Raw genomic sequence first — 24,798 nt, 5'->3', positions numbered from 1 at the left:
CTCAGCTTGGCCCATTGAAAGCTCAGATAAAGGTGCAATCTGTCATTTATTCTCCTCAGATGAATCACTTCTGATTTTCCTCCTCAAATCCATGTATGATCCAAGCAAATAGGGAAAACCAGATAGCATTTTAAGTGCCCAGTCAGACCAATATCTATGATAGCAAAATTTTTGAATAAAAATTAGGCAATTAGTCGATTCACTTGTGAAGTAAATCCACACTGACTTTTCAAAATCAATTTTGGTGATCTTTGACTTGCAAATTTGTGCCATAAAGGTAAATATTCTTGACCAAACAGATATTTAAGGGAACAGAAAATAAAGGAAGTAAGCTGTCATATAAGCTGTATCAACCCATTGAATTTAAAAAATATTTCAACATATTACTTTGCTCTGCCAGAGTTTTAACAGCAGTTTTGCCTGGTGGTACCCCCATGTTAGCATCAGCCTAGCTACTGTAGTATGTAGCATGCATAGACTTTACGAGAGGAAGTGGACGTAGTCATTGTGACGTCACCCATCGTTGTGTGGTCTACGGTTTTAAAGCCTCCAGTTCTGCATTTTGGTCATTGCCACCTTTTTTTTTTTTTTGGAGCCAGAAGTGACCAAATTTGGATGAGAGTGTGAAACTGGGCAGGAGGATGCTAAGTTATTATTTGATGCAAGCTTGAGCTAGCTGGCTTGGCTAGCAAGGGTCATCTGTAATTCAAAAAGGAATAGCCAACTCCCAATAGTGTCTTTTTGTACAACTAAACACTGAAGAAGACATTTTTAGGTGACCAAAAAGTCATATTTAACTTGCGCCATGGTAGTGACTCACAAGAATACCCTGCTTTATGGTCTATTTTAAATCTAAATTGGACCATAATTTGCAAAACAAACATGCTGCATTAAAAAAAAGACTTGAAACTAGCAATTGAGACCTTCAACTTGTTGGCAATATGTTTACTGAGGATATAATTCAAGTGAGAAGTAGAATCATTGACTTACACATGATTGGACTTCTTTTTGCAACCAGTGGAGTCACCCCCTGCTGGCCATTAGAAATAATGCAAGTTTAATGCCCGTCTGCATTTGCTTCACTTATCAAACTCAGATGTTGCCGCCTGGTAGCATGTAAGGTGTTCAATTAATTATGGGATGCCACTGCAATGTTGTAACCCCACCCACCAAATTTAATGAGGTCTATTTGGTTTTTGCTGATGAGCATTAATATGCAGAGCAGGTTATTGGTTGAGGCATTTATTGTAACTGAATGTTATTTAAAAAAACAGGTAATTATTCATTCTTTTTTTTTTTGCAGTGTGCGGTTAATTTACTCTGTCTGAGATCATCAGAGGCCACAATCTCTGGCTTTCCCTGTAACCCCAGCAGGCTGGCGTGCGCGCACGCACACACACACACACACACACACAAATATCCGCACGCTTCACTTGTCTAGGCATGCACCAAGTTCACTGCTTAGACTTTTGGCTCTTCATCGCACAGGGAAAGCCACTCATGCATCACCTGCACATGGTATGAATATACATTTATATGCACACGCACACACACGCAAACACATCTGTTGTATTTTAGGAGCATGCAAGGCAGCGCTGCAAGGGGTTAAATGTCTGAGTGATGCATTGATTGCAGGCGAGCGCAGGGAAGCATTCTAGAGAGGGAGATTAGAGGACGGAGGGAAAGAGCGAGAGAGAGGAGGGGGGGGGTGGTGTCTCATTTTACTGCGGAGGACTGTGTGTGTGTGTGTCTGTCTGTGTGTGTGTGTGTGGCGGGAAGCTGGGGCTCTCGTGCTAAGCTCCTCGCTCTCTCCCAGCGATATTAAACACGGCTTCGGAGGTTTAGCGCTACGCCTCCTCCACACACACACACACACGCACTCAGGCAAGCTGCATATCGACACACTCTACCCGTCAGTCTCTCCAACACTTGCTCTCATTCACTCACACAGACGCACACATACACGCACACACACGGAGCGAGTGGAATCCCCCAGAGGGGAGCTTCGGCACAGCGCTCCTGAATCTCTCTCCAGCAGGCAAACGGAGTGTTGGCAGCGAGCGAAAACCAGTTGGAGCGCTGTCCCACTCCCCCTCGTTTCTCTTTTTCTCTTGCACTTTTTCTTGCTCACACTTGCTCACTTTTTTTCTCTCAATCCCGCTTTCCATTTCTCCCCACTTTTTATTCCACATTGTCTTTCCTTCCTCACCGGCTCTGTCGTTCACTCCTAACAGACACACACACTTTGCTCCACCACCCACTACACCCCACCCTTTCATCTCTTGTTATTATCAGCTGCAGCCCAGAGCACAGCCCCGGCAGATTTCATCCACAGATTCATTAATCTGTCATCTGTTGGGGTGTTGCCTCTCTTTTTCTCCTGTTCTTCCGCCCTCTCTAGCCCTCTTCTTATCCCTCTGTCAGCCTGTTTTCTCTCCGCTGCCTGCCTTTCCTCCCCTCTTCCTCCCTCCTTTCGCCCTGTGCTGAAGGAGAAAGAGTGAGAGAGATAAATACTTGGACTAGACGGCAGGCTAGAATTAGCATAGAAATGGAAGTTTGGAGTCATTCCCCAGGTTCAGATGAGCAGCTTCCCTCCCCTCGGCACTGGACTGTTAGCAGGACGGAGTGTGCGTGTGTCTGGATGTATGAGCCCGGCATTTACACATATATAAATATATATAATCAAATATATTAAATTAGGTTTTTCTATTTATTTTTTAAAAGGGTATGCAAATATTTCTGCCCAATCCCACACTAAGTTGCATATCCAGATACAAACACATACCCACAGTGTTGAAACACACTTGTTTGACTCAGACTCCATATCAACACACTGCTGGACTGCTCCCTATCTCGCTGTCTCCTCTCTGTTTGAGAGCAGCAGACGCTGTTCCAGTCCAATAAAAACCAGTCTGACTACTTAGTGCTGGATGCCCAACTGTCAGAGCCCTAGACCAGAGGAAACGCTTCCAGCTCTTGAGCGCCTCCATCAAATCTCTTTGTTCCGCTTCCATTATGCTGTTTTCTGAGCCCAATCATCGTAACTGGCTGCCACAGTGGCGTCCAGGCCCAACCATGGCACACACACGCATTCACACACACTCATACGAGCACAAGCAGGATCTGGCAGGCTAAATACAGTTGAGTCACACTTAGTCTCCTCGATGTGTTTTGGCGCCAGCTCTAGTATTATGGAGCATTTGTGTGCGAGTGTATGTGTTTTCGTCCGGCACAGGAACACACTCAGTTCCTCCTTTCCTTAATTTCTCTCCCACAGGAACTGTAAAGGGAAGGACTGTTTGCGTATGTGTCTGCTCCGTCTGACTCGTGTGTTTGGTCTTGTGTTGCTTGGGTTGTTGCCACACAAATCCATACACACGATCTCACGCTAAAAAACCCTTCTCTCCCTCTGTGTTGGCTCTCTTTTAGGAGGTTGTGCTGTACTGTCTGGAGAACAGAGTATGTGAGGTGAATCACAGAGACTACGCCGGTTATTGCGCCCTCCACGAGGCGTGCGCCCGTGGCTGGCTCAGCATAGTCCAACACCTGCTGGATTACGGAGCCGACATCAACTGCAGCGCACAGGATGGTACTAGGTAAACAAACACCTTTTTATTCACATATATGAACACAAAATCACACAAACTTGTGCTTAAATAAACACGTCTCTTGTGCACAATACAAACACTCATTGTGGCTTTTTCTGCATGTTCTCATCGGGCAAGCCAGGACTTAGTCATCAGTTAAGTCACTTGAGTTTGCTCATGGCATAATTTCTCAAATTGATTTTTGTATTTGCTTTGCAAGAGCAGTGATTTGAGAGATTAGCTGCAGTTTTAAAAAGTGAAAGGCTAGTGCTAGGCTAGCTTCCATTTCTGTGTTATTAAAATTTACAGTAGGGGGTCTGTTCTCGGATACGGAGCATGGGTCTTAAAGGGGGCATTGTGTGGCTGCTTTAATTAAACCATTTCCAGATTTGCAGCATTACAGTTACATAGGTGAGACTGATGCTAGGAAGAAGGGCAGTCTTATAAATCTATAAAATGCTTTTCACCTGATGTGCATGCAACAGCTGGCTGCAAAAGAAAAAGTGGTTTAAAAACGTATAGAAAGGCTCTACCAGTAACATGACAAGGAAGAAGAATCTATTGTCACAGATCATAATTACTTTCCTAGTTTTTTGTATAAATACATATCCATTTGTGTGCTTCTAGACCGATTCATGATGCTGTGGAGAATGACCACCTGGACGTGGTGCGAGTCCTGCTGTCTTATGGCGCTGACCCCACCCTGGCCACGTATTCTGGCCGCGGCCTGCTAAAGATGACCCACAGCGACAGCATGGAGCGCTTCCTCACTGGTAAGTTCCCCGCTGGCTTTTCAATCTAATCATAAGCCACGTTTCCTTTCACCTGGAGGATTTCTATTGAAGTCGGAAATAATGTTTATCTTTAATTATTCATGAATTCAGCTAATAAAAATCTAAATATTCAGAAGCAGTAACTCCACATCATGATTGTGTTGAGAAAAATGGTTTACACTCAACAGTTACACATGGTATGGAAGTTTTTAATTTTTTATCTGTAGGTCACAAAATAACCAAAATCCCTACACAAAAAATGTAAAGAGCACGACCTCGGTTTTTATATGTTTTCTCAATAAATTAACTGTTTTTATCCCCTAAATTGTTCAATACTTGGGTTCCGACAGTAATGGAAAACCTGGTCAAGAAATTTTATTTCATTTTCCTGAAAAATTAATGAAATTTGTTAAATCCTTGAATGTTTTGGAAAAGTCATGGAATTTTGTTGTTCATGACAAAATTAATTGTTACAGTAATCTCCTTGAGCTGACAACATGTTAAGAACAAATTTATCTGATGATTGAAAAAATGTTGAGAAATATATTTATTCTGAACAGTATAAGCTCTGTTCCAGACTTGCATCCGCGTGGTGATTTTATTATGGGTCCTTTGAAAGTCATGGGAAAAATTTAGAAATTTAGTCCATAAAAATGTGTGGGAACTGTTCTGCAATGAATGCAGTCATTGAAAATTCTTCCTCCTGTGCAGACAAAGTGATTATTATGAAGCTGAATATTCATGTGCTTTTCTGACCATGGATCATACAATCACAAATGCTAGAAAAAGATGGTATTAAAAGAACATTAAATTAAAAAACTCTGATCTAGGTTTAGGGCAAACACCTCCTGGCAAGGTGTTATAGAGAGGAAACGAAATGATGTATTTTTGTAGGCTAACCTGGAAGTTAGCATCGACCCGGGCATGATGACGTTTAATGTCCCCGACAACCACCGTAGTCTGTAAAATAACTAAATTTACAAGAAGGGGTATTAACTATCTTATTTTCTGTTGTACAACAAAACAAGATTATCTCTTCAGCTTGTTTTAACCCCAAACCTTATTTCTGGAGTCAACCCATTCAAACCAAATGAGAGGAGAGACACCAGAGCGCTAAAGGCTAGCATACTTCCTGGTTTAAGAACTCATTCCTGATGTGCCCTATAAAAGACAGTAAAGAAATGTATTTAAATGTGAAGTTACGTAAATATGTGACATATAAAACATGAATCGCTGAAGTTCAGTGATTTTTAAATCACATGGTTTACTTGTTTTCATACGGGACACAAGCCCCACACTCTTGGTGACAGTCTGGGGTCTGTTCTGCACTGTTTGCTGTTCTTTCAATGCTCTGACCCCTGTGCAACCTGTTGGTATGAGTCTCTGTAAATCCTCATCCTCCACCTCCCAACCGTCGCCACAAGACATGTCTGTCTCTGTCATCCCGTTTCCCCTCCGGCTCCCTCCCCGCTGCTCCCTCTCCCCCCTCCCTCGACCACCTGTTAGACAGGGAGTCTCAGCCCGCCGGGGTGCGTGCTGCTGCCTCTGAGCTCCTCTATCTGGTTACTTAGCAACGCCAACTGTGTTTGCTCAGTGTACGTGCGGAAATGGGCTTCGCTCTGGCTGGAGACTCTGCTTTTGTATGCGTGCGTGTGAGCGCCTGAGTGTGTCTTTTCACAAGGCTGCCACGCTAGAGTCTGATGGGGTCTGTGTGTGGGGTGTGAATGTTGAGAGGGCTCGTCTGAGTGTTTGCAGTTTAAGTCGGCACAACACAAGTTTGTGTACAGGAGGAGGAAATGAAAGCATACACAGGCGCACGCTTCCTCTGTAGCCAGCTGCTTAATATTACATGAAAATCCAGCTAGTTAGAACCGATTATCTGAGACACGCCACGGGCTTTAGTGGGAGAGACGAGACGCGGCAGGAAAAGATGTGAGATCAGGGCGGAAAAATTAACAGGTGTAAGTTCACGGTCGGAAGAAGGGTGAACAGGTTGAGTGCAAAAGGGAGATTTATATGTAGACGGCTGGAAAGATGGTGTTGAATTTTGAAAAGAGCGTGGATGGATGGATCGATGGCTGCTAGATTGACAGAGCGGAGAGCGAGGGAGATCGAGCACCGGAGAAAATGAGTGAGAGCGAGCGTTTGCCGCCCTCCCTCCACCTGGTCCCACTCATCTGGAGGCCGTTAATCCCTCCAAACACACGCCAGACGCCCCACGCCTCAGCACTGGCACAAAGCCCAGCTCTCACTCTGTGAGAGTGTGTGTGTGTGTGTGTGTGTGCACGTGTGCATGTGCGCATGCTGAATACACACTTTGCTCTCGCTGTGTGTGCTTATCCAGCTCCCTCTGCTTGTTTGTTTCCAGCTCGCTCTCCCTCTCTCTCTTTATGTGTGTGTATGTGGACTCAGCGACTGTGTGTGGTTCTTGTTTGATTCCTGGCAGCCCCGCTCTGAACTGAGCCAGCTCTAACCCAGCGGAGACAGTCGCTCTCCTCCCCCGTGGTACAGCCGCTGGCCCCTGACCATCAGCGCCCCCACCCCTCCTCCCCTGAAACATTTGCTCTGTTTGTTTCTCTTTTCTCTCTTGACACCACCCTCCCTCCCTTCCTCTCTCCATCCTCCCCTCTTCTATTTTACCGTGCTCTTTATCCATTTTTCTGCTGTACTCTTAAAGGGCAATTGTATTTGCCTCGTTGCCTGTCCCCAAGGCTGCAGCTCTTGAATAACAGGCTTCGCTCCTCTCTTCTCTCCATAGATTATTTTGCTGACCTTCAGGGCCGCTCAGATGACGACCCGGGGCTTTATTGGGAATTCTACGGCAGCGCTGTGTGCGGTGAGTACTGATCAGCACTCTGTTTGTTCTACTGCTTGCAAAGTCTTTTTAAACATCTTCAATGCCATCAAACTTTCAGTAATAACATATGTTTTAAGAAGTCTAAAATTTGGAAAATGCTTAAATGTGCTTGAATTGGAATATACTAATTGAAAATGCCTGATTTTTTTAAAAACAAAATCTGACATATCATCTACACAATCACTTCTATTAACCAATAATATTTTAATATTAAGAATTAAACAGCCCTGTCATTGTATAAATTTGTTTGTTGTCTCATGGCATCTCAGACCCAAACCCTAAATAAGAAAGCAAAGGAAGTGAATGACTAGCACTATATAATTATATAACTAGCATTATATAATCACGATCAAAGCATAGAAACAAAGTAAATATGAACTGCTGGTAAAATAAGCAGTCAGCCATATAAACTTTGAAAAGTTCTTGATTATATTTTTCACAAAATAATCTATACAATCACTCCCATAAACCATAGTCAAAATGCCCTGATTTTCAATCAAATCTGGTGTTTCTTTTACACAGCCACACACGTAAAACTTGAAAAATGCAAAATTTCAAACAGATTGTGTAGAAGAAACACCACAATCACTCATGTTAACATTGAAAAATGGTTGATTTTCAATAAAAATCTGGTGTGTAATCCACACAATTGCTCTAAACACAATCTTTTAAATATGAGATTAAACAATCCTTCGTCTCCTGGCTTCTGATCTTAACCCTAAATTATTTTATAAGTTCTGTCTTTTCTTGTCTACTTGTCATTTATAGCTACATAAATCCTCTAAATCCTTATTCTGGGAATTAGCAGATTAAATGGTCATTATGAAAACATACATTCAAAGTTTATATGAACAGCTGGTAAAATAAAAGTGACAATAAACATTGATTGGGTTTAAATGAATTCTGTAAACTTTATTTTCTGCAATTGCACTTATGGTAACAATTTAGATGTGATGATAAAGGCTTTGAGAGTCTGGAAATGTTTTATTTAGGTACTTTGAAAATGCTTGAATTTTACTCTTGAAGGGCTGTACAAACCCTCTTTATGATAATGGAGATGCTCAGTAAAAAAATTCATGTGCGTTTTTGTTTTTTTGTGTCTGTATTTCAGAGTTGAATGAAGAGGGCGGTGTGTACGACATCCTGGCCGATCCCCCGGGTCCAGAGGATGAAGACGAGGACGATAAGAGGGAGGTGTTTGAGTTTGAGTTCTCTGACCGACCTCTGCTGCCGTGCTACAACATCCAGGTGTCCCTCTCTCAAGGGTAAGCTTTGATCATTGAAGAGCAGATTTACATTTTAAATACAGAGATGGTACAAAGTCTTAAAATGTTGGAAAATACTTGATTTTAACCATTGCATTTTCAAGCTGAGAAATGTGCTTGAATTCTATAATATCTTTTAAACTTTGAAAGCGATCCTGCATTTGTATTTGTTTGATGCAGAGCAGAACCTATAGGGCCGTCTGCAGCTAGAACTACAATTATATTATCTATAAGAAATATTTATCTTTATAAAAAACTACAAAGATAACTGTAAATAAAGTTTAAAAATCTTTCCATCTCAAGTGGATGGCAAAGTCCACACCACAACTATAACAATACAATTGATTGTTAAGAATGATAGAAACACAGATAGCAAAATTAAAATCAGTCAAATATAATAAACTACATAATAATAAACTGTAATAAAGTGTACTTATTGAAATGAACTGCATCTCTTCACCTCTGTGGTGCTGAAAGATGCATGGCACCACAGCTGCTTTTCAACTATTTTGTTATCGTTATTCATAAGAAATGATAGACAAAAGCTAAACCCAATGCTTTGTATCTGCCGTTTCTTACTACCTCTTTAATATAGGCTAATTGATGTTATGCAGAAAATACAATAATGCAGAGCATGTGGGACTCTGACACAGTTGGTGTGTGCAGTTCACACTTGGCACTGCTGTTTACCAACGTTATCCTTACAGTTCTCGGTGCGGACAGCCCTTAACCCTAAATGAGAAAGGAAAAAAAGTGAAAAAATGAGCACTAAACTTTTGTGATACACGAATATTCTTCCAGGATTGTCTGATCATTCTTTTAATCAATCCCTTTTGTTGTTTGAGCTGATAAAGATAATTATTGACTCGATTTTATATGCAAACACATAGGCTTCAACTGCTTTTTTTCCTCCTTGTCTTTGTTTGTCATTCATAGCTAAATAAGTCCTTACTCTGTAAATTACAAGCATTAAAGTAATTATAATAGAAACATACAATTGAAGTTGATATAAACAGTTGGTGATATCAACTGAAAATGTTTGGTTTAGGCACCGAGAAAGTCCTTAAAAAGTGCTTCAATTTAAGTCTGAAAAAGTTGCACAAACACTGAGAATATGCCTCTCTGTCCACCCTTTTCCTTAACATTTTATTTTTCCTCTTCCAGGCCCAGAAACTGGCTGCTGCTGTCCGACGTGCTTCGCCGGCTGCGGATGTCAGGCCGCGGTTTCCGACAGGCTTTCCCTCACATGGAGGTGGTGACTGTGGCGGAGGCTGAGTTTTACCGGCAGGCCTCTCTGTCTCAGCTCTTCTCCTGCCCCGAGGAGCTGGAGGGCTTCCACGCAGACAGCAAGGACCTGCTGGACCTGGTGGAAGACAGCGCCGAGCTGGCCGCTCTCCTGGGCTCCACACTGGAGTGTTTGGACGACCGCTGGGACCACCCAGGGGACAAACTGAAGGACAAACTGAAGGCTATTGGCTCATCCTGACCCCTGGAGCCACTGGACCTTGATCCGTACCGACTGCAGTTTGCTTTAACCAGGGGTTATGAAGATGATATGCCTTAGCCTGACTTGTAGTTCCTGGACCAGCACTGTACAGATGGACTGACCTGCTGGCTGACCGGGCTGCTGAAACATCTCCCTCCGTTAACTGAGGATCAACATGTTTGTGACTCAATAGACTTAATAATGGTCTTATTTTTATAAATTAATATATGTATAAATAAATATATATATGTGTATATATATATACATATATATATATATATATAATATCAAAGAGATTTTTTGTTGCTTATGACTCCTCTCTGAAAGATTTTGTATGGCAACAGAGTGTAGTCGTGTTGCCAGTGATTGGACGGAGTGTGTGAGCGCGCAGCACATTGTGCATGTGTGTAGCTGTACAGGATAGTACTGAGACTGTGCTGTTGAATGTGGTATTTGTGTTTATAGGAAGCACATGATGTCCTGTTTTTTCCCCCCCCCTCTCCTCAGACGTTAGCGCTCGCTTGAGCTTCAGGGGCTATTCTGTTGTATCTTTTTTTTTTTTGTAATGTCCAAATTTTGCTTCCTGTTTAGTCTGTAATTTAACATGCAAGATTGTTTGTATAATAAAGTTTTAAGATAATGTTGATATTTACCCTTCAGCACAGTGCTTGTATATAACAGGGAGGCTACTGCAGTAAAGTAATTTTTTGGTGTGTTCATTTTTGTTTTAACTTTGTAATTAAAATATCTCATAATTTGTATTTATATTTTACAAAAGAAGTTGCTTTAAAATAAATATACAAACTGCAAGATGAAACATGTGTTCTGTGCCTCATTTGTTACACTTGAATTGTGTTTGGCTGTGAAAACGAAAGTTTTTTCCAGCTGCTCTGTCAAATTGAATCTTCTAAACTAATTATTGTACGCTGGCAGAAGTGTGAGCTACACAATCTTACATTGCCATCTCTTGGAATAGTTGTGTATTGTTGGATTATTTCACTGCAGCCATGACTGAACAACTCCCCAATTTCTCTTTGCTGCCCCTATGATGAAAAGTTTGTGGCTTGCAGCGCCCTCTAGTGTGCAGAGACTGTTGTTGCATGGTGAATTTATTGGGCCTTTAGTGTTCAACTCAACTTGTGTGTAGATTTTTCTTTTTTATATGTATATATAATAATGCCCTTTTAAGCTACTACACATTGGCATGGCATCATTAAGAGTATTGATATAATCAGAAATAATCAGTATGCCATTTTCCATGGTTTTCTTGATAAAGATTTTGATTATTATCAAGAAAACCATGTAAATAGGATAGATATCAGCTCTTAAATTTAAAAAAATAAGCTATTTTTGTTCTTACATTTGTCCAAACAAATGTACCTTAAGTTGTATGAGGCAGTAAACATGAACAAGAAATTGAAGAAAACAAGGGTGGTCTACTATTTTTTCCATGACTGTATATATAGTTACAACCCTCACCAAAGGCTCATCATAAAAGGATTCTAACATAATTAGGAATTCTGCAAAATGATAATTGTTTATTGACAGATTAGTGAAACAGGCCAAATGACCAAAACCGATCTGAAACTACTGATTAGAAAACAAAAAGATCTGATGGGCTTGCAGAAATCAATAAAAGAAAGGGGAACACTTGGACCAACCCACAATGGGCTGGCAAATACAAGTGAACCCTTTATACCCCAGAACCTAGTAAAACAAGAAAATGCTTGAAAAGTTCTTGAATTCAACTTTGGAAAACTACATTTTCTCAATGCAATCACAGTATGAAATTTTTTACCTTTTAGAGGAATATTTCTGGATATTGTCTACCGTGTTATAATATAGTTTTCAAAAGGATATGTGTGATGATAGTCCATTTTTCATTGTGTCAACAAATGCCACCAAAATAACAAAAACTCAGAATACACTGATCCAACTAACTAGTAGTCTTTTAGAGCTGTAATTGATTTCTTAATTGAAAGAAAAATATCTGTCAACTATTTTGTTAATCAATTATTAAAGTAGTTTTTCATGAAAAATAAATGGCAGAAAATTGTATTTTCAACCTCTTAAATCCATATCCCAAAGACATTCAGTTTTATATGTATTAATCAGAGAAAAGCAGGAAATCTACATATTTCAGAGGCTGAAAAACAGCAGTTTCTGGGGGTTTTGCATAAAAAATATGATCTGCTGATTGTCAGTTGATTAGCTGACTAATTGCTGCAGCTCTACTGGGTACATTCACAAAGTACAGGATGAAATAGAGGTTGCAGGCCCACAGGAAATAACCAAGGCCCCTCAGTAGGTAATGGTCTGCATCACATCCTGAATATATTTCAGCGTATAGATCAGTATTTGATTTCTGCTCACATGAACGTGTCCAATCAGGCTCTGAAGCTCTGGACTTCAGTGGCTGTAAAGAGCTGCTGTGGAGGAAAACACAGCAGTCTGGGAGGCTCTGCAGAATGCACTTAATGAGCAGCTAAGTGTGTCAGCATGACGGTCTGGCTGAGCTTCAACAAAACTGAAGTAAAGCGGAGCCACACAAGGCAGATAGACTGCAAACTAAATTCACTACAGCCCTATCTCTGCAGACCGGGAGCAAAGAGATCCCTGGCAGGCTGCCAAGAGCCAGGCCAAAATTCAGGGTGGTGAAGGTGGGGGGTTAGTGGATCCACAACAAGCTGACAATGAAGCTTTAGAGAAGGACATGAGCAATCCAGCCACTCAGGCTGTAAAAAAAACCCCTGGAGAACACCTCTGAAGACAGCAGACTAAAAATCATCATCAGGCTCCGGGGTGATCTTTTTTTATGGTGAAAATATTACGAAGACTGCTCGTTTTACTCAGCAGCAAAGTTCAGAGAGCTTTATGGAGTGAAGTCGGAGCTGTGCGGACAGAGGGGGGTTGGCACGTTTCATATGGAGTGTCAAGAGGCTGTCAGACGGCTAATTGAGACGATGGGGGAAAAAAACAGAGTTCAGCCTGGTAGACCTGAGATTCTCAGCCCAAACACTGAAGTCAGAGAGTCATATCCTGAGGCAGGAGGTGCAGAAGGGCCACACTCAACCTCAAGAGCTACTCTCTGACTAACATCCCTCTTTACCGAGCAGCAGGATGTAATTTCAGAACATAAGCCTCTAATAACCAGCTATTATGGGTTCATAAATGGACATCATCTACGAAGGTGAAAAAAAAGTGTTTCCGTGAGGATTTCACTGCATGCTCATCACTAACTCTACTCTGAATAGTTTTTTTCTCTCCTAACTGTCAGTATGTTCCCCACAATGGCAGAAAGTTGACTCAAAATTAGGCCTAGTTGCTTGTGTGCAGCTCTGTTTGTTTGCACAGTGTTTGTCTTATGGAGATTTCTCTGTGGTATTAACTTGCTCCAGGCAGAAGTTTGGCAAATTAACTGATGTATGACATTTAAAGATTTCCAAAGAGTATTCTGGGGAAAGTCTGTAAATATACCGACAACTGTTGTTGAAAGTTAGTTGGAGAAATCTTTCTTTAAATTATACCCACAAGTTAGACTATTTCAACAGCAGCACTCACTCAAAATACTCTTTTTTCAAAAGTCATTGGGTCCTGTCAGATAAATATAAATGCATAGTCATTCAGTACTGTAGTTCTCTTTTATATTTTTATAAAGTCAGACCTTTTCTCTCTCCTATATTTTTCATTTGGGTGTTGACCTAAGTAAACATCTCATTAGACCAAGTCAGGTGTTTGTTTTCGGTGAAACTCGATATCAGTAAATAGAGCTGTGCCTGTCAGCTGAGGAAATGACTGCCTTGCATCACACCTCTTCATGGAAATCCATTAAGGGCACTGAGGCAATAAAACCATTCTATATGCTGGAAATCTCATGATTACATGGTAACACTGTTTATCCATTAGTATTTTGATTATTGGTTTTGTAGAAAAATGCAAAAATTCCCAAGGTGATGTCTTAACTAACTTTAACTTTAACAGTCTAAAAACCGAAGACATTCAGCTAAAGCAGAGAGAAGAAGCAACAACAATTTTGGCCTTTCTGCTTGATTAACAACAAAAACGATTGATCGTTTAGGAAAATCTTTGCTGATTAATTTTCTCTGGATTGACTGTCTTATTGATTATTTGTTTTGTTTCAGCTCCAGTCCCATAGCTACCAGAAACTCTGGACATTGTACAAATACAAAAAACAATTGTTATATAATTATATAAGCGGGTGAGTTTGATGTCCTTTCTTTGTTTACAAGTCCTGATAAGATTAAAATATTTTTTTTTAATGAAGCTTCCACATGTAGCAGTGATGGAAAGTAAAGTTTTGAGGTATTTCAACTTGAAAGGAGTACTTTAATTTTTTTACTTTATACTTCTACTCCACTACATTCTTCTTCTGAAGTCTCTCTAACATAAAATTAGACCATCTAACAAAAATCTATTTATGTATTATGAAGCTTGCCCATGTAGCAGTGGTGGAAAGTAACAAATACATTTACTCTAGTACTATACAATTTTACAGTAGTAGTTATACAGTTTTGAGGAATTTGAAATATTATAGTACAGTATATAGTATTTACATTTTCTTTAAGTATCTTACTTTAAACTCCCGCTAAGTTTTAAAAAGCAAATACTTCCCTTTTTACTTTTAAGCCTCTGTTTAGTTTTCATTTTATTTATATATTATTTCAATGTTTATTAAATATTTTCTTTTGGTGCTTAAATTATATTTTTATTACAACATTTTAATACTTTTACATAACGTCACCCTATTAAAATAATCACCTAACTAATTTTTTCAAGTTTTGCAGGAAACACAAAAAACTTCACCAGAAGTGTAACATATGACATTTATTGATCATTTCACTCAAAAAAGATGTAACAAAGGATGGCTATCAGCATAGTAATAACACTGTGTGTAAATTATGTAACTTAAGAGAAATAAATGACTTAGGCACTTTTTTTAAACATGCCTTTGTGACTTTAGCAAGATATGGTAGCACTTTATTTTGAAGGTGTCTACATAAGAGTCACACAAGCCTGTCAGAAACATGACATGACAAGTATCATGAGCATCAATGTTACTTCAAAGTGTCATTAATGTTCATGACACATCCCATGTCATGTTCATGACACGCTCATGTCACTCTTATGTAGACACCTTCAAAATAAAGTGTTACCATATCTTGCTTAAGTCAAGAAGGCATGTTCAATAAGTGGCCTAAGTCACATTTTATTTTGACTGAGGCATAATAAATCCGCTTAAGTCACACACTTGACATAGGCCATTATCTTAAAGGGGTAAAATCACATGATCTGATCAACTGAGGATGTAGGCGATTTTACCATAGGTGGCCAGCGTCACGAAGAGATGATTTAGGCAAAAAAATAAAATACAATTGACAAAAAATGACTTAGGCGATTTTTTAAAACAATGTAACGATAAGTAAAACGTTGGACTTTTATTTGTAATGCAGTATTTCTACTCTATTTTTCTACTTTCATTTATAGAAAATATTTCTACTCTATGATATTGCTACAGATGTGTATTATGATCTATACCACAAGTTTGTCCACAACACTGTGTGCGGTGTGATTTTGACACTTGGTTGTGACCATAGACTGTAAAGTAATTCTGTAAAATTAGTGACGGATCTATCTCCCATCGTCCTTTGCGTTGTCGTGACGTCAGGTCAGCTGATCGCTGCTGCACCAAGGAGAAAGATGTCGCTGACAAACAGTCGAAGGATGGAGGCTGTTTTCTCCGCAGTGTTTGCCCTCTGCTTTCTACTCACCACCGGTAAGAAATGTATATCAATAGAAAAACAAGATTCGCTTATTGTGATGTTATATTTCTTACGTAAATCACAAGTATTCGTTCCGTATTTGCAACTGTCAACCTAGCTTTGAACATCGTTAGCATCGCCGTTTAGCTTTCAGATTAAACCATATGCTAGATGTAATGTTGTCTCGTTACGTAAATGAGTGAAAAAATGTGAACTATTTATTCTGGATTTAATCATTTGATCGACTTAAGCTTCCAATAAACGTGTCAAAACTTGGCATCATGATGTTAGCTTGTTGCTAACACTTTAGCTAAAAGCAAACCATTTCTCTGTTGTAAACGCGAGCAGGGAGGATAAATATGCTTATTTTTTTGGGAAGTGTTATTAAATGGGTTGTCATCATTTAAGATTGAAAAATATGTGCCTTTATTTGCTTCCTTGTTGCCGGTTACTAATTTACACACAGGACTGTGCTGTCATGTGACAGGCTGTTCCTCTTTAACATTCATCATCATGAGCAGCTCTCTGTCACGAGTTTATGCCTCCACTGTTAGTGGGCTATCTTAACTGTGACCAGTCCAGTCAGGCTGTGGAGACCGCTGCACTAATGTGCAATTAACATATCAGTGATTTAATTATAGCGGTACAATGTAAGAGGCGATATAGCTACTCATTTTCGAGGGCCTACATGGGGAAGATCATTATCAGAATCAGGTTTTCACTTACAAGCAATATAAACTTCTCAGGCCTGACTTCAGGCATAAAATAGTTGTAAATTCATAGAATATTTAATTAAATATAGTATATATTTCCTCCAGGGCAATTTTTCAGACTTTCTTCCGTCAACCCTGATATAAACATAGAAAGAAACATAAAGACGAGTACATCAAGAAACATAAAAATGGAGTAGGAAAGTTTACATTGATATAAAAAGACACTGCAGTGCAATAATGGTGTTTTTAAAATGAAACGGCCAAATAAGCGTGTTCGTATTACACATAGAGACAGGCGTGGAGGCTCTATGTTTATGTAACATACATGTCTACAGGGTCATGCTAAGAGGCATTATTATTATTTTTGGTTGGAAACTCAAAATGAATGATGTTTACAATGGTTATTGATAATTTTGATTTCTTGAAATGCTCTGTTAAAATGTCTGTCGTCATATGATTTAATTACTTAAGCATCTAAAGCCAGCTTTTTACATTCACTTCTACATGTAATATTAATGTCCTGACAATTTATACACTCTGTGGTGAGACTTCAGACACCTTTTAAAGTGGCGTTGTTAGTAAAAGGTATTGTACATGGCATGGAGGTTACTTTTTTGTTTCTTTTGTGAAGTTTTGAGGGCATAAATTTCACATTCAGAAGCTGTGAACTTACAAACACCTTTTTGCAGAACAGTTTTGTTGAGTAAATGTTGTACTTTTGGAAGTATTTGTCACTTAATTCTTAATTTTGACAGTCACATTTTTTTTCTTACAGGTGTACATGGAGACAGATTAAATGTGCTGCAGTCTCCAGAGTTTGTGTCCTTCCAGAAAGGAGACTGGCCTGTCTCTGGGGAGAAGATCCCTGACCTGGTGGCTTTAACCATGGGCTTCTCTGTTGAGGAGGTGATTTGCTATTTATTGATTGCCCAGTAATTTTAGTTGTCTTTGGCATTTACAGAAGTACAGAACTAAATGCACAACATTTTTTTTTCTAACAAATTCACAATATAAACCTAAGAAATTATGATGTATCACTTGGTTCTGCTTCCACCAACTGCCCCAAAAATGTAGTTATTGTAGCTGTTGTGATTGTGCTGGCCAAGCCTTTACAATGTGTGTTCACTTGTCCAGGATCTGTCCTGGCCGGGCCTTCAGGCTGGTCCGTTGTTTCAGCGCCCCCGTGCTAATGTACTGGTGGTGGTGAGAGGAGTCGACAGCCTGGACCTGCCTCAGAGTGTGGCCTCCTACCCCTTGGAGAACGTGAGTCAGACTGGACTGTGGAATAATGATAATGTTTTGTCCATCAAATATGATATATTTCTGAAATATGCAATGTAATTTGGCTTAGTTGCTGAGTGGGTTGTCTTCTTTCTTGCAGCCCGTACCTTTCACACTGGATAGTGTTGCAGAGACGGTGCACTCTCTGTTTGCTGAGGACACTCCTGTAGTGCTGCAGCTGGCCCCCAGTGAGGAGGTAATGAAAATATACTGAGACTGAAGAGGACATACTCACCATCTGTGACACCACTCTGAAGAGGCACGTCTGTTTGTTTGTTTTCTAAATCTGTTTGCGGTCTCTCTCAGAGGTTGTATATGCTGGGCAAGGCCAATGCTGTGTTTGAGGACCTACCAGTCACCTTGCAGCAGATCCGTGCCCGTCTGTCCCAAGATGGGTCCGTGCTCGCTTCCCTACCGCTCAACTCCCTCAGCAGAAATGCGGAGGTCAGTTTCAAACAGTCACGTCATACCAAAACAAGGACAAACTGGCTTTTCAGATCTCACACGCACTGCTCAGGGCTGCTGAATCTTACGCACCGTGAAAAATACAATACATTATATTACACATCATATATTAATTATGTCTAACTGAATATGTGATTTCACCAAAGAAGTTCTAATATGATAAAACCATTTCCAAAATGTAAGGGAAAGTCAGCTCAATTACAATGTGACATTAATGATTTCCTCATATTTGAACTGTCGACTGAATTTCCTTGATAGGTTTGCTGAAATGTTCAATAGAGTCCTCTTAATATTGACCCTGACTAAGATAATTTCAAATTGAAAGTAGTTTTACTGTCTCACTCCAAATTAAATTGGGTAGTTGGTCACAATCATGGCAGAAGTGCAACGAATAATTACCAGATTTACCTGATTGAGACTGTTTTTTATCCAATTGAAATTAATCAAGTGTCCCACTGGGAGTCTGTTTTGCCTTACTTACCTTGTAACTGTTTCTGCTTTCTAGGCTGATTTGCTCTTCCTGTCCGAGGTCCAAGTGCTGCATGACATCACAGCTCTGGTATGTTGTCCAGGTTTTCTGAAATCAGGTTTAAAATGAGGATAGCTCTTGCATTGTGGCTCAAATGTCTTCATCTTCTTCCCTTCCTGTAGCTGCAGAGGCACCGACATTTGGCGAAGGACCACTCTCCTGACCTGTACTCGCTGGAGTTGTCCGGCCTTGAGGAGCTCAGCAGGCTCTATGGTCAAGACTCTCCTCAGTACCGCGACGCCACGGCCATCCTCGCCTCTGTTCTGCAGAAAGTAAGGAGGAGGCATTACTTTTAGAATATCCCCAGTTTTTAAATTAACAGCTGTATCTAATAATACTTGTCTTTTTCTTTGTAGTTTGGAGAGGATGTGTATGGTCTCTATGGCAACAGCGCTGTGGTGGAGGTTGTTACAGTTAAGACCTTTGAGGCTCCACTGACCAGGAAGTCCCGTTCGATCCTGGAATCCAGACAGATTGTAAGTCTTGTTAACTGATTGCCAAATTTTCTGACAACAGATATATTATACTCTTGCTCAGGCATTAATTATATTGTGTAATGCATTATGAATGAGTTAGCTGCGTAGTAGAAACACCCCTCAGTATAGTGCAATACATTTAAATAGTAACACAAATTACAACCTGCAAAATAATTTTCGATCAACACTTCTTTGAAGAGCAATAAATTGTTTTTCCCTCTTTGGGGGGCGGGACTTTAATGTGCTCTGCCTCTTTAGAGTCTGCGTCACAGTGAAGCTGACAATGGATAAATATTTATGTTAATAAACAGATAAAAAAAACAAAGAAAATCATCTTTCTCAACCTCAAATACTTGTGAACATTGCCCCCATATAGTCAAAATACACTGTGAAATACTGTGAAAATGGTCTATACTTTTAGGTACAACATGTCCTGATCAAGTACAATATGTCTAGAGTTGTGTTGTTAATGTTGGATGAAATCTGACGCTGAACTACAAATCAAAACCTATGCTGTTGGTATTTACGGTAGGAGTGCTGTTAACCCCTCTTGTGAAGAATAATCCCATTTCCAGTTCATGCTTCTTGGTTTTTATGACTCAGGCCTGGAACCAAAGAATGCTTTGATCAGCTGTTCTAATAAAATGGTGAAGGGGAATAGGGGGTGAGATGGTGGGGGGTGAGTCCTAATAGTCTTGTTAATGGATCTTATTAGATGTTGCCTTCCTGTCACACTCACATCCTGTTGGGTGCTCAATGCATGCACAGTGCTGGAGATGAAAAGGGTAGAGGTCTGGCACGGCAGAATTTTTTTTTACAAAACCTTTCTGGATTCAAACCTAATTTGTAATTTATTGTTTTGCAGAGTAACCCTGGCAGCCCTTACAATCTGGCCTACAAGTACAACTTCCAGTATGCTGTGGTCTTCAACATCGTGCTGTGGCTGATGATCGCTCTGGCCCTCGCCGTCATCGTTGTCTCTTACAACCTGTGGAACATGGACCCAGGATACGACAGCATCATCTACAGGATGACCAACCAGAAGATCAGGATGGACTAAGTCCTGACCATCAACACTCCAGCTTTCCTCTTAGATCTCTCTAGTGAATGTTTGTGTTTTGTGTGAGGTCTTGTGTCGTGAAATAACGGTGACAGCTTGATGGGAGGAGCAGCTTAATACTGAGTCACCTCTTTGTTTACAGCGCTGGCATGATAACGGACAAAAAACATCAACATTACATTAGTTGGTTCTGAAATTTTCAACAGAAATAATCCTCCAGTGGTCTATACAGTGAACAAATTCAGACTTCCTCCCGTCAATCTCAGCTCACATCATTCCCTCCGACTTTAACTCCTCACTATCATTTGTTTCCCTGGTGATTGCAACTGTCTTTTTTTATTGTAAAAAAAATATTGTAATGATACGAAAGAATGAGTCCATCTCTTGTGTGAAATTGTTGTGGTTGTCTTGCTGTGTGAATCTGTTTTAAGTTAAATAAATCTATGTGTATATATTGAATATACAAATGCAACTGTATGAAGAACTGCTGTACTGTTATTGTGAAAAAGATTTGCGCAGTGTTTATTCCATGTAGGTTTCAACATGCTTCAATTGCAATTGATAAACACATATTGGTTTACATGAATAGTTGATCATTGTGTTCCTTGTTAGGATTGGCACGGATAAATGAAGCTCTGTGAATTGCAATAAAAATGCCTAAAGAATGAATAAATTATTACATGGATTACCCTGATTTATGTTCACTTAAAGTAGCAGTGTTTCATTTAATTAATTGTGCATTTTTTCATAATACTTTATATTTTTACTTAAATAAGATGTTCTATGCAGGACGTGTAAAGGATCGAGTACTTATTTCCCCACAACATTTACCTTTAAACAAAACTATTTAGGAATATATAAGATATAAAAACACAAGAATACTAATCTGACTTTAGTAATTTGAGACATCCCTGGATGTCCTTTCCTAGATTGAAGTTAATTAAATTTAGTAAATCCATGTATCTATTTTCCTTCTTATTATGATTTTATTTTTTCTTATACTTCTCACATACCTTCACATCGTTCAGAACTGTGCCATGTCCATTTTCTGTAATAGTACCACTTAACATCGGTCTACAGATTAATTTTTTAAATTAAAACAGCTTTTTTTTTTTAAGAATCTTATTAATTATGCTGGAATAGGACACCTGACCTAACCAGGTCTTTTTCCTGCAAAACCTGTCTAATCACAATCCTCTTTTCTGCGGATGTGTGTCATGACCGTCGTTTATGTTATTTTGTGTAACAGATAAGCTCATCCAATCAGAATGCAGCTGGGGGATTTAAGTCCCGCCCCCGAAATGATTCGCGGTGTGTAATTGGCTGCGTGTTTTGTAACAGATATGCACAGCTATAAATACAAGACAGCTGACGGTACAAAGAGCAACATTTACTCGCACATCGCAACGAAGATTATCTCACCAGTGGTCTCACCACCACGCAACAGGTTCAACCAGTAAACAACCATGGTCTGACTGATCATAAAAGGTAGGATTTGTTTGTCGTTTTTTTGTATATTTAAAGATTTTAAACTGACCGCGCCCACGCCAAAGGGAGACACTGATGTTTTGGTTTCTTCCTGTTAGTATCGATCAGGCTATCGTTTACTTAGCTTTGATATCCAGTGACGCTATATGTAATTAAAGCACTTACTCGAGTATAGTAGGCTACTTAATCACAATTTTGAGGTACTCGTACTTAATTTGAGTAAATCCATTTGAAGCCACTTTCTACTTCTACACCACATTTCCACAAATATTGTACCTTTTACACTGCTACATTTACGTGTTAGCTTCAGTTACTGTATTTTCTTCAAATTATTTATGCAAAGTATAACTTTTGATATATGTTTTTATAGATTAAGCTACTCAGCAGTTGAAATTAGCTCAACATCTACCAGCTGTAACATTAAATTATTGTTACATATTAATGCACTAATAATCATGATCCAGAAATATAGTATGTATGATTTTGAAGTTGACTGTTGTACATGACGAGTTGTTTTACTTTTGGCAGTTTAAATTATAATATTGATTCGAATACTTTTATACTAATGCAAGACTTCAAGAATTGTATTTCTACATTGTGGTATACCACTTGAGTTAAAACCCTAGTTTTCAGCTTATCGGTATAATACATTATCTCTAAATTTTGATGTATTATTATCGATTAAGTGCTACCCAGAAACATATAATGTAATTAAAATTAGCCCCATCTTGACCTGCAGCAGCATTAAATATACATACATGAATGGATCAGTAATAATACTGAAACAGGTCACTCTGCATAATGAGTTTGTACTTATAAAGTCATTACAAATCTTGATGCTTATACTCAGCATTTTTAATGCATCACTGTATTTCTACATATGTTGTTGCTGCTTATGCTTAAGTATATGATATAACCTCTAAAGATACAATATGTGAAGACAGTTAATATGAAAAAACAACAACAACATATTAATAATAGTTATACATGGCCTATGTGTATTGTTTTCTTTAAAGAAATGTTTTTAATGTTATGTGCTTATTTACAGTACATGTTTTGATTTTTTGTTTCTCATCCTAGCTAGTCTCTACGTGGTCCGGAAGATCCGGGGTTCCATCACTGGAGAGGAGCAAGTGGAAAAGCCCATCATAACACCATGTAGTGCAGGTAAAGTCAGGAAAAGGAACAGGGAAAGTCAGAGTTTGAAGACCAGTAGAAAAAATTAACCTTGTGTGTAGACACTAAAGAGAAATGTGTAACTGTTTACTTTGACTGTATGATCCATGCAGCTATTTTGGTGTTTTCAGTACTGTTTACCTTATAATCTATTTAGAGAACCAGGCCTTAAATGTTAACAGCGTCCTGCGTAACTCAATGACAAATTTTCTTTCAAGTCTTTTGTTTTTTTCAAACCTTCTGTGCCAAACTTGATCAAATATCACTTTGTTTAGCAACCTGCTCAAACATCATCATTCTTAATTTTATAATTATGTCAAGAGGCAGGTCCATGAGATTAGGGGAGCATTATACGGCACATGCCAGTGACTCACAGTGGCCTTTTCTTTTCCTCATAGCTGAAATGAAAGCAGGACGGGAGCTGAAAGGAAACGCCCCAGCCATGGCACTGCGCCCAGTACCTGAGGAAGGTGTTGGCGCAGCAACAAGCTTAGGGCCGTCCTCAGAGACAGCGTTGCAGGAATGTGGCTCCTGACGTTAAAGATCATGCTGGACACTGGGACAATCGCTGCCATGGAAAAATATAATTTGCCATCTTTGTATTTTTGCATTACAGGACAATAATAAATTATCCTGGATGATTTCTTGTACATATAGAATCAACTACATGCAATGGTCAACATTAATTTGTTCAAAATAGAAATTGTATAAACAGGCCATTTTGGACTACAATACAAATGTCATTATTACACTGCTTTCCAGTGTCCATGCTGTACTCAGAGGCTAATGTCCAGCTCCTAATGACACATTCAGGCCTTTTTCACAGCAGACATGTTGACTTACCATAGGAAAACAACTCCACACACAATGGCCTACTATGGGCCCTTGAATATAATGGAGGCATTTATGTTATTGCATTAATTCTGTAGTCAGCATGTTCTCTGGGAAAAGGCCTGTATTTACGTACTGCAGTGTGTGAAGGCTGACTCACCAACCTCTCTCCAGGGGCTGAGCAGGCCTGATGTTTGTGCTGCTTTATCAGTAAATAAATACTCTAAAAAAAGTTGTTACAGTGGTGATGTTTTTATATTTCCATAAACGTTGTTGATATGAGGCCAGGTGTAATGACCAGGAAATTGAAACGTTTAATAACTTTTTGACTTGTCATAGTAGGAAAGGCACAGATGTAACTACAAATGATGATAATAACAGGGAAAACCTAATTTTGATTAAACCAACTTCAATCATATTAGTGACAGTTGTGCCACTCCTGTTATGACAAGTCAAATAATATAATACAAATATAAAAATATATATGTTGGGGCTGATGCTGATCATGAGTGTTTGTCTAAATAACTCATCTAAAAATGAGTGTCTGTGCAAATAGGTAAAGGTTTTCAGACTTGCATATTTTATAATAATACCTCTTACTGTAAGACCCTGATACTTTGCAGCTTCACAGACCCTTGTGGAATATAACGCTGGTTTAATTTACAATACAAGTAAGTATAGTATAGGAGTATAAGGAAAAACAAAATATATCTATATAATTGGACTGCTGCTAATACATTTATGCTATTATTGCATTAGTATAATCCAGTGAGATATGATTGTGGATAGCATTTGGCTACTCAACATAAAAAAGAAAGAAACCCAACCTATTATCACACCATGGCTGACTCCCTTTCCCAGCCCTGGCAAGATTAAGGTGACTTATGAATGTGATAATGAGTAGTAAAGGTATAATAAAAATTTAAAGGAAATTCTTCATAAACCCCCCTCAGCAATAATATAATAATAGGATTGCTGCAAATAAATGTATACTATTCATTTTTAGTATAGTAGTATAAGAAACAATACAA

General features: G+C 39.2%; 2 protein-coding genes and 1 long non-coding RNA gene across 4 annotated transcripts in view; all 3 read left to right on the top strand.

The window, feature by feature from the left end:
• The window catches only part of bcor (BCL6 corepressor), a 36,726-nt gene extending 26,000 nt beyond the window's left edge, over positions 1-10,726 (top strand). For both annotated transcript variants that reach the window (XM_059342722.1, XM_059342721.1), the window contains 5 exons: positions 3,430-3,596; positions 4,215-4,360; positions 7,119-7,196; positions 8,329-8,482; positions 9,647-10,726. In XM_059342722.1, the coding sequence (XP_059198705.1) occupies positions 3,430-3,596; positions 4,215-4,360; positions 7,119-7,196; positions 8,329-8,482; positions 9,647-9,968 (867 nt within the window). In that variant the 3' untranslated portion in view covers positions 9,969-10,726. The remainder of the gene's footprint in view (positions 1-3,429; positions 3,597-4,214; positions 4,361-7,118; positions 7,197-8,328; positions 8,483-9,646) is intronic.
• A 4,902-nt stretch (positions 10,727-15,628) lies between these two features.
• atp6ap2 (ATPase H+ transporting accessory protein 2) lies at positions 15,629-20,966 on the top strand. The gene is made up of 9 exons (XM_059342858.1): positions 15,629-15,762; positions 17,237-17,367; positions 17,596-17,724; positions 17,843-17,938; positions 18,049-18,186; positions 18,713-18,766; positions 18,859-19,008; positions 19,093-19,212; positions 20,078-20,966. The coding sequence occupies exons 1-9, from the start codon at positions 15,687-15,689 to the stop codon at positions 20,270-20,272; spliced, it is 1,089 nt and encodes a 362-aa protein (XP_059198841.1). The 5' UTR covers positions 15,629-15,686; the 3' UTR covers positions 20,273-20,966.
• Positions 20,967-21,624: 658 nt separating this feature from the next.
• LOC131979161 (uncharacterized) lies at positions 21,625-24,004 on the top strand. The gene is made up of 3 exons (XR_009395030.1): positions 21,625-21,760; positions 22,841-22,927; positions 23,335-24,004. It is a non-coding gene; the product is annotated as an uncharacterized LOC131979161 (long non-coding RNA).
• The last annotated feature ends 794 nt before the right edge of the window (positions 24,005-24,798 follow it).

Source organism: Centropristis striata, chromosome 10 (genome assembly GCF_030273125.1).
Source record: "Centropristis striata isolate RG_2023a ecotype Rhode Island chromosome 10, C.striata_1.0, whole genome shotgun sequence".
Lineage (NCBI taxonomy): Eukaryota > Metazoa > Chordata > Actinopteri > Perciformes > Serranidae > Centropristis > Centropristis striata.
Note: the sequence above shows the minus strand (reverse complement) of the source record. Positions and strands in the feature narration are given on the sequence as shown.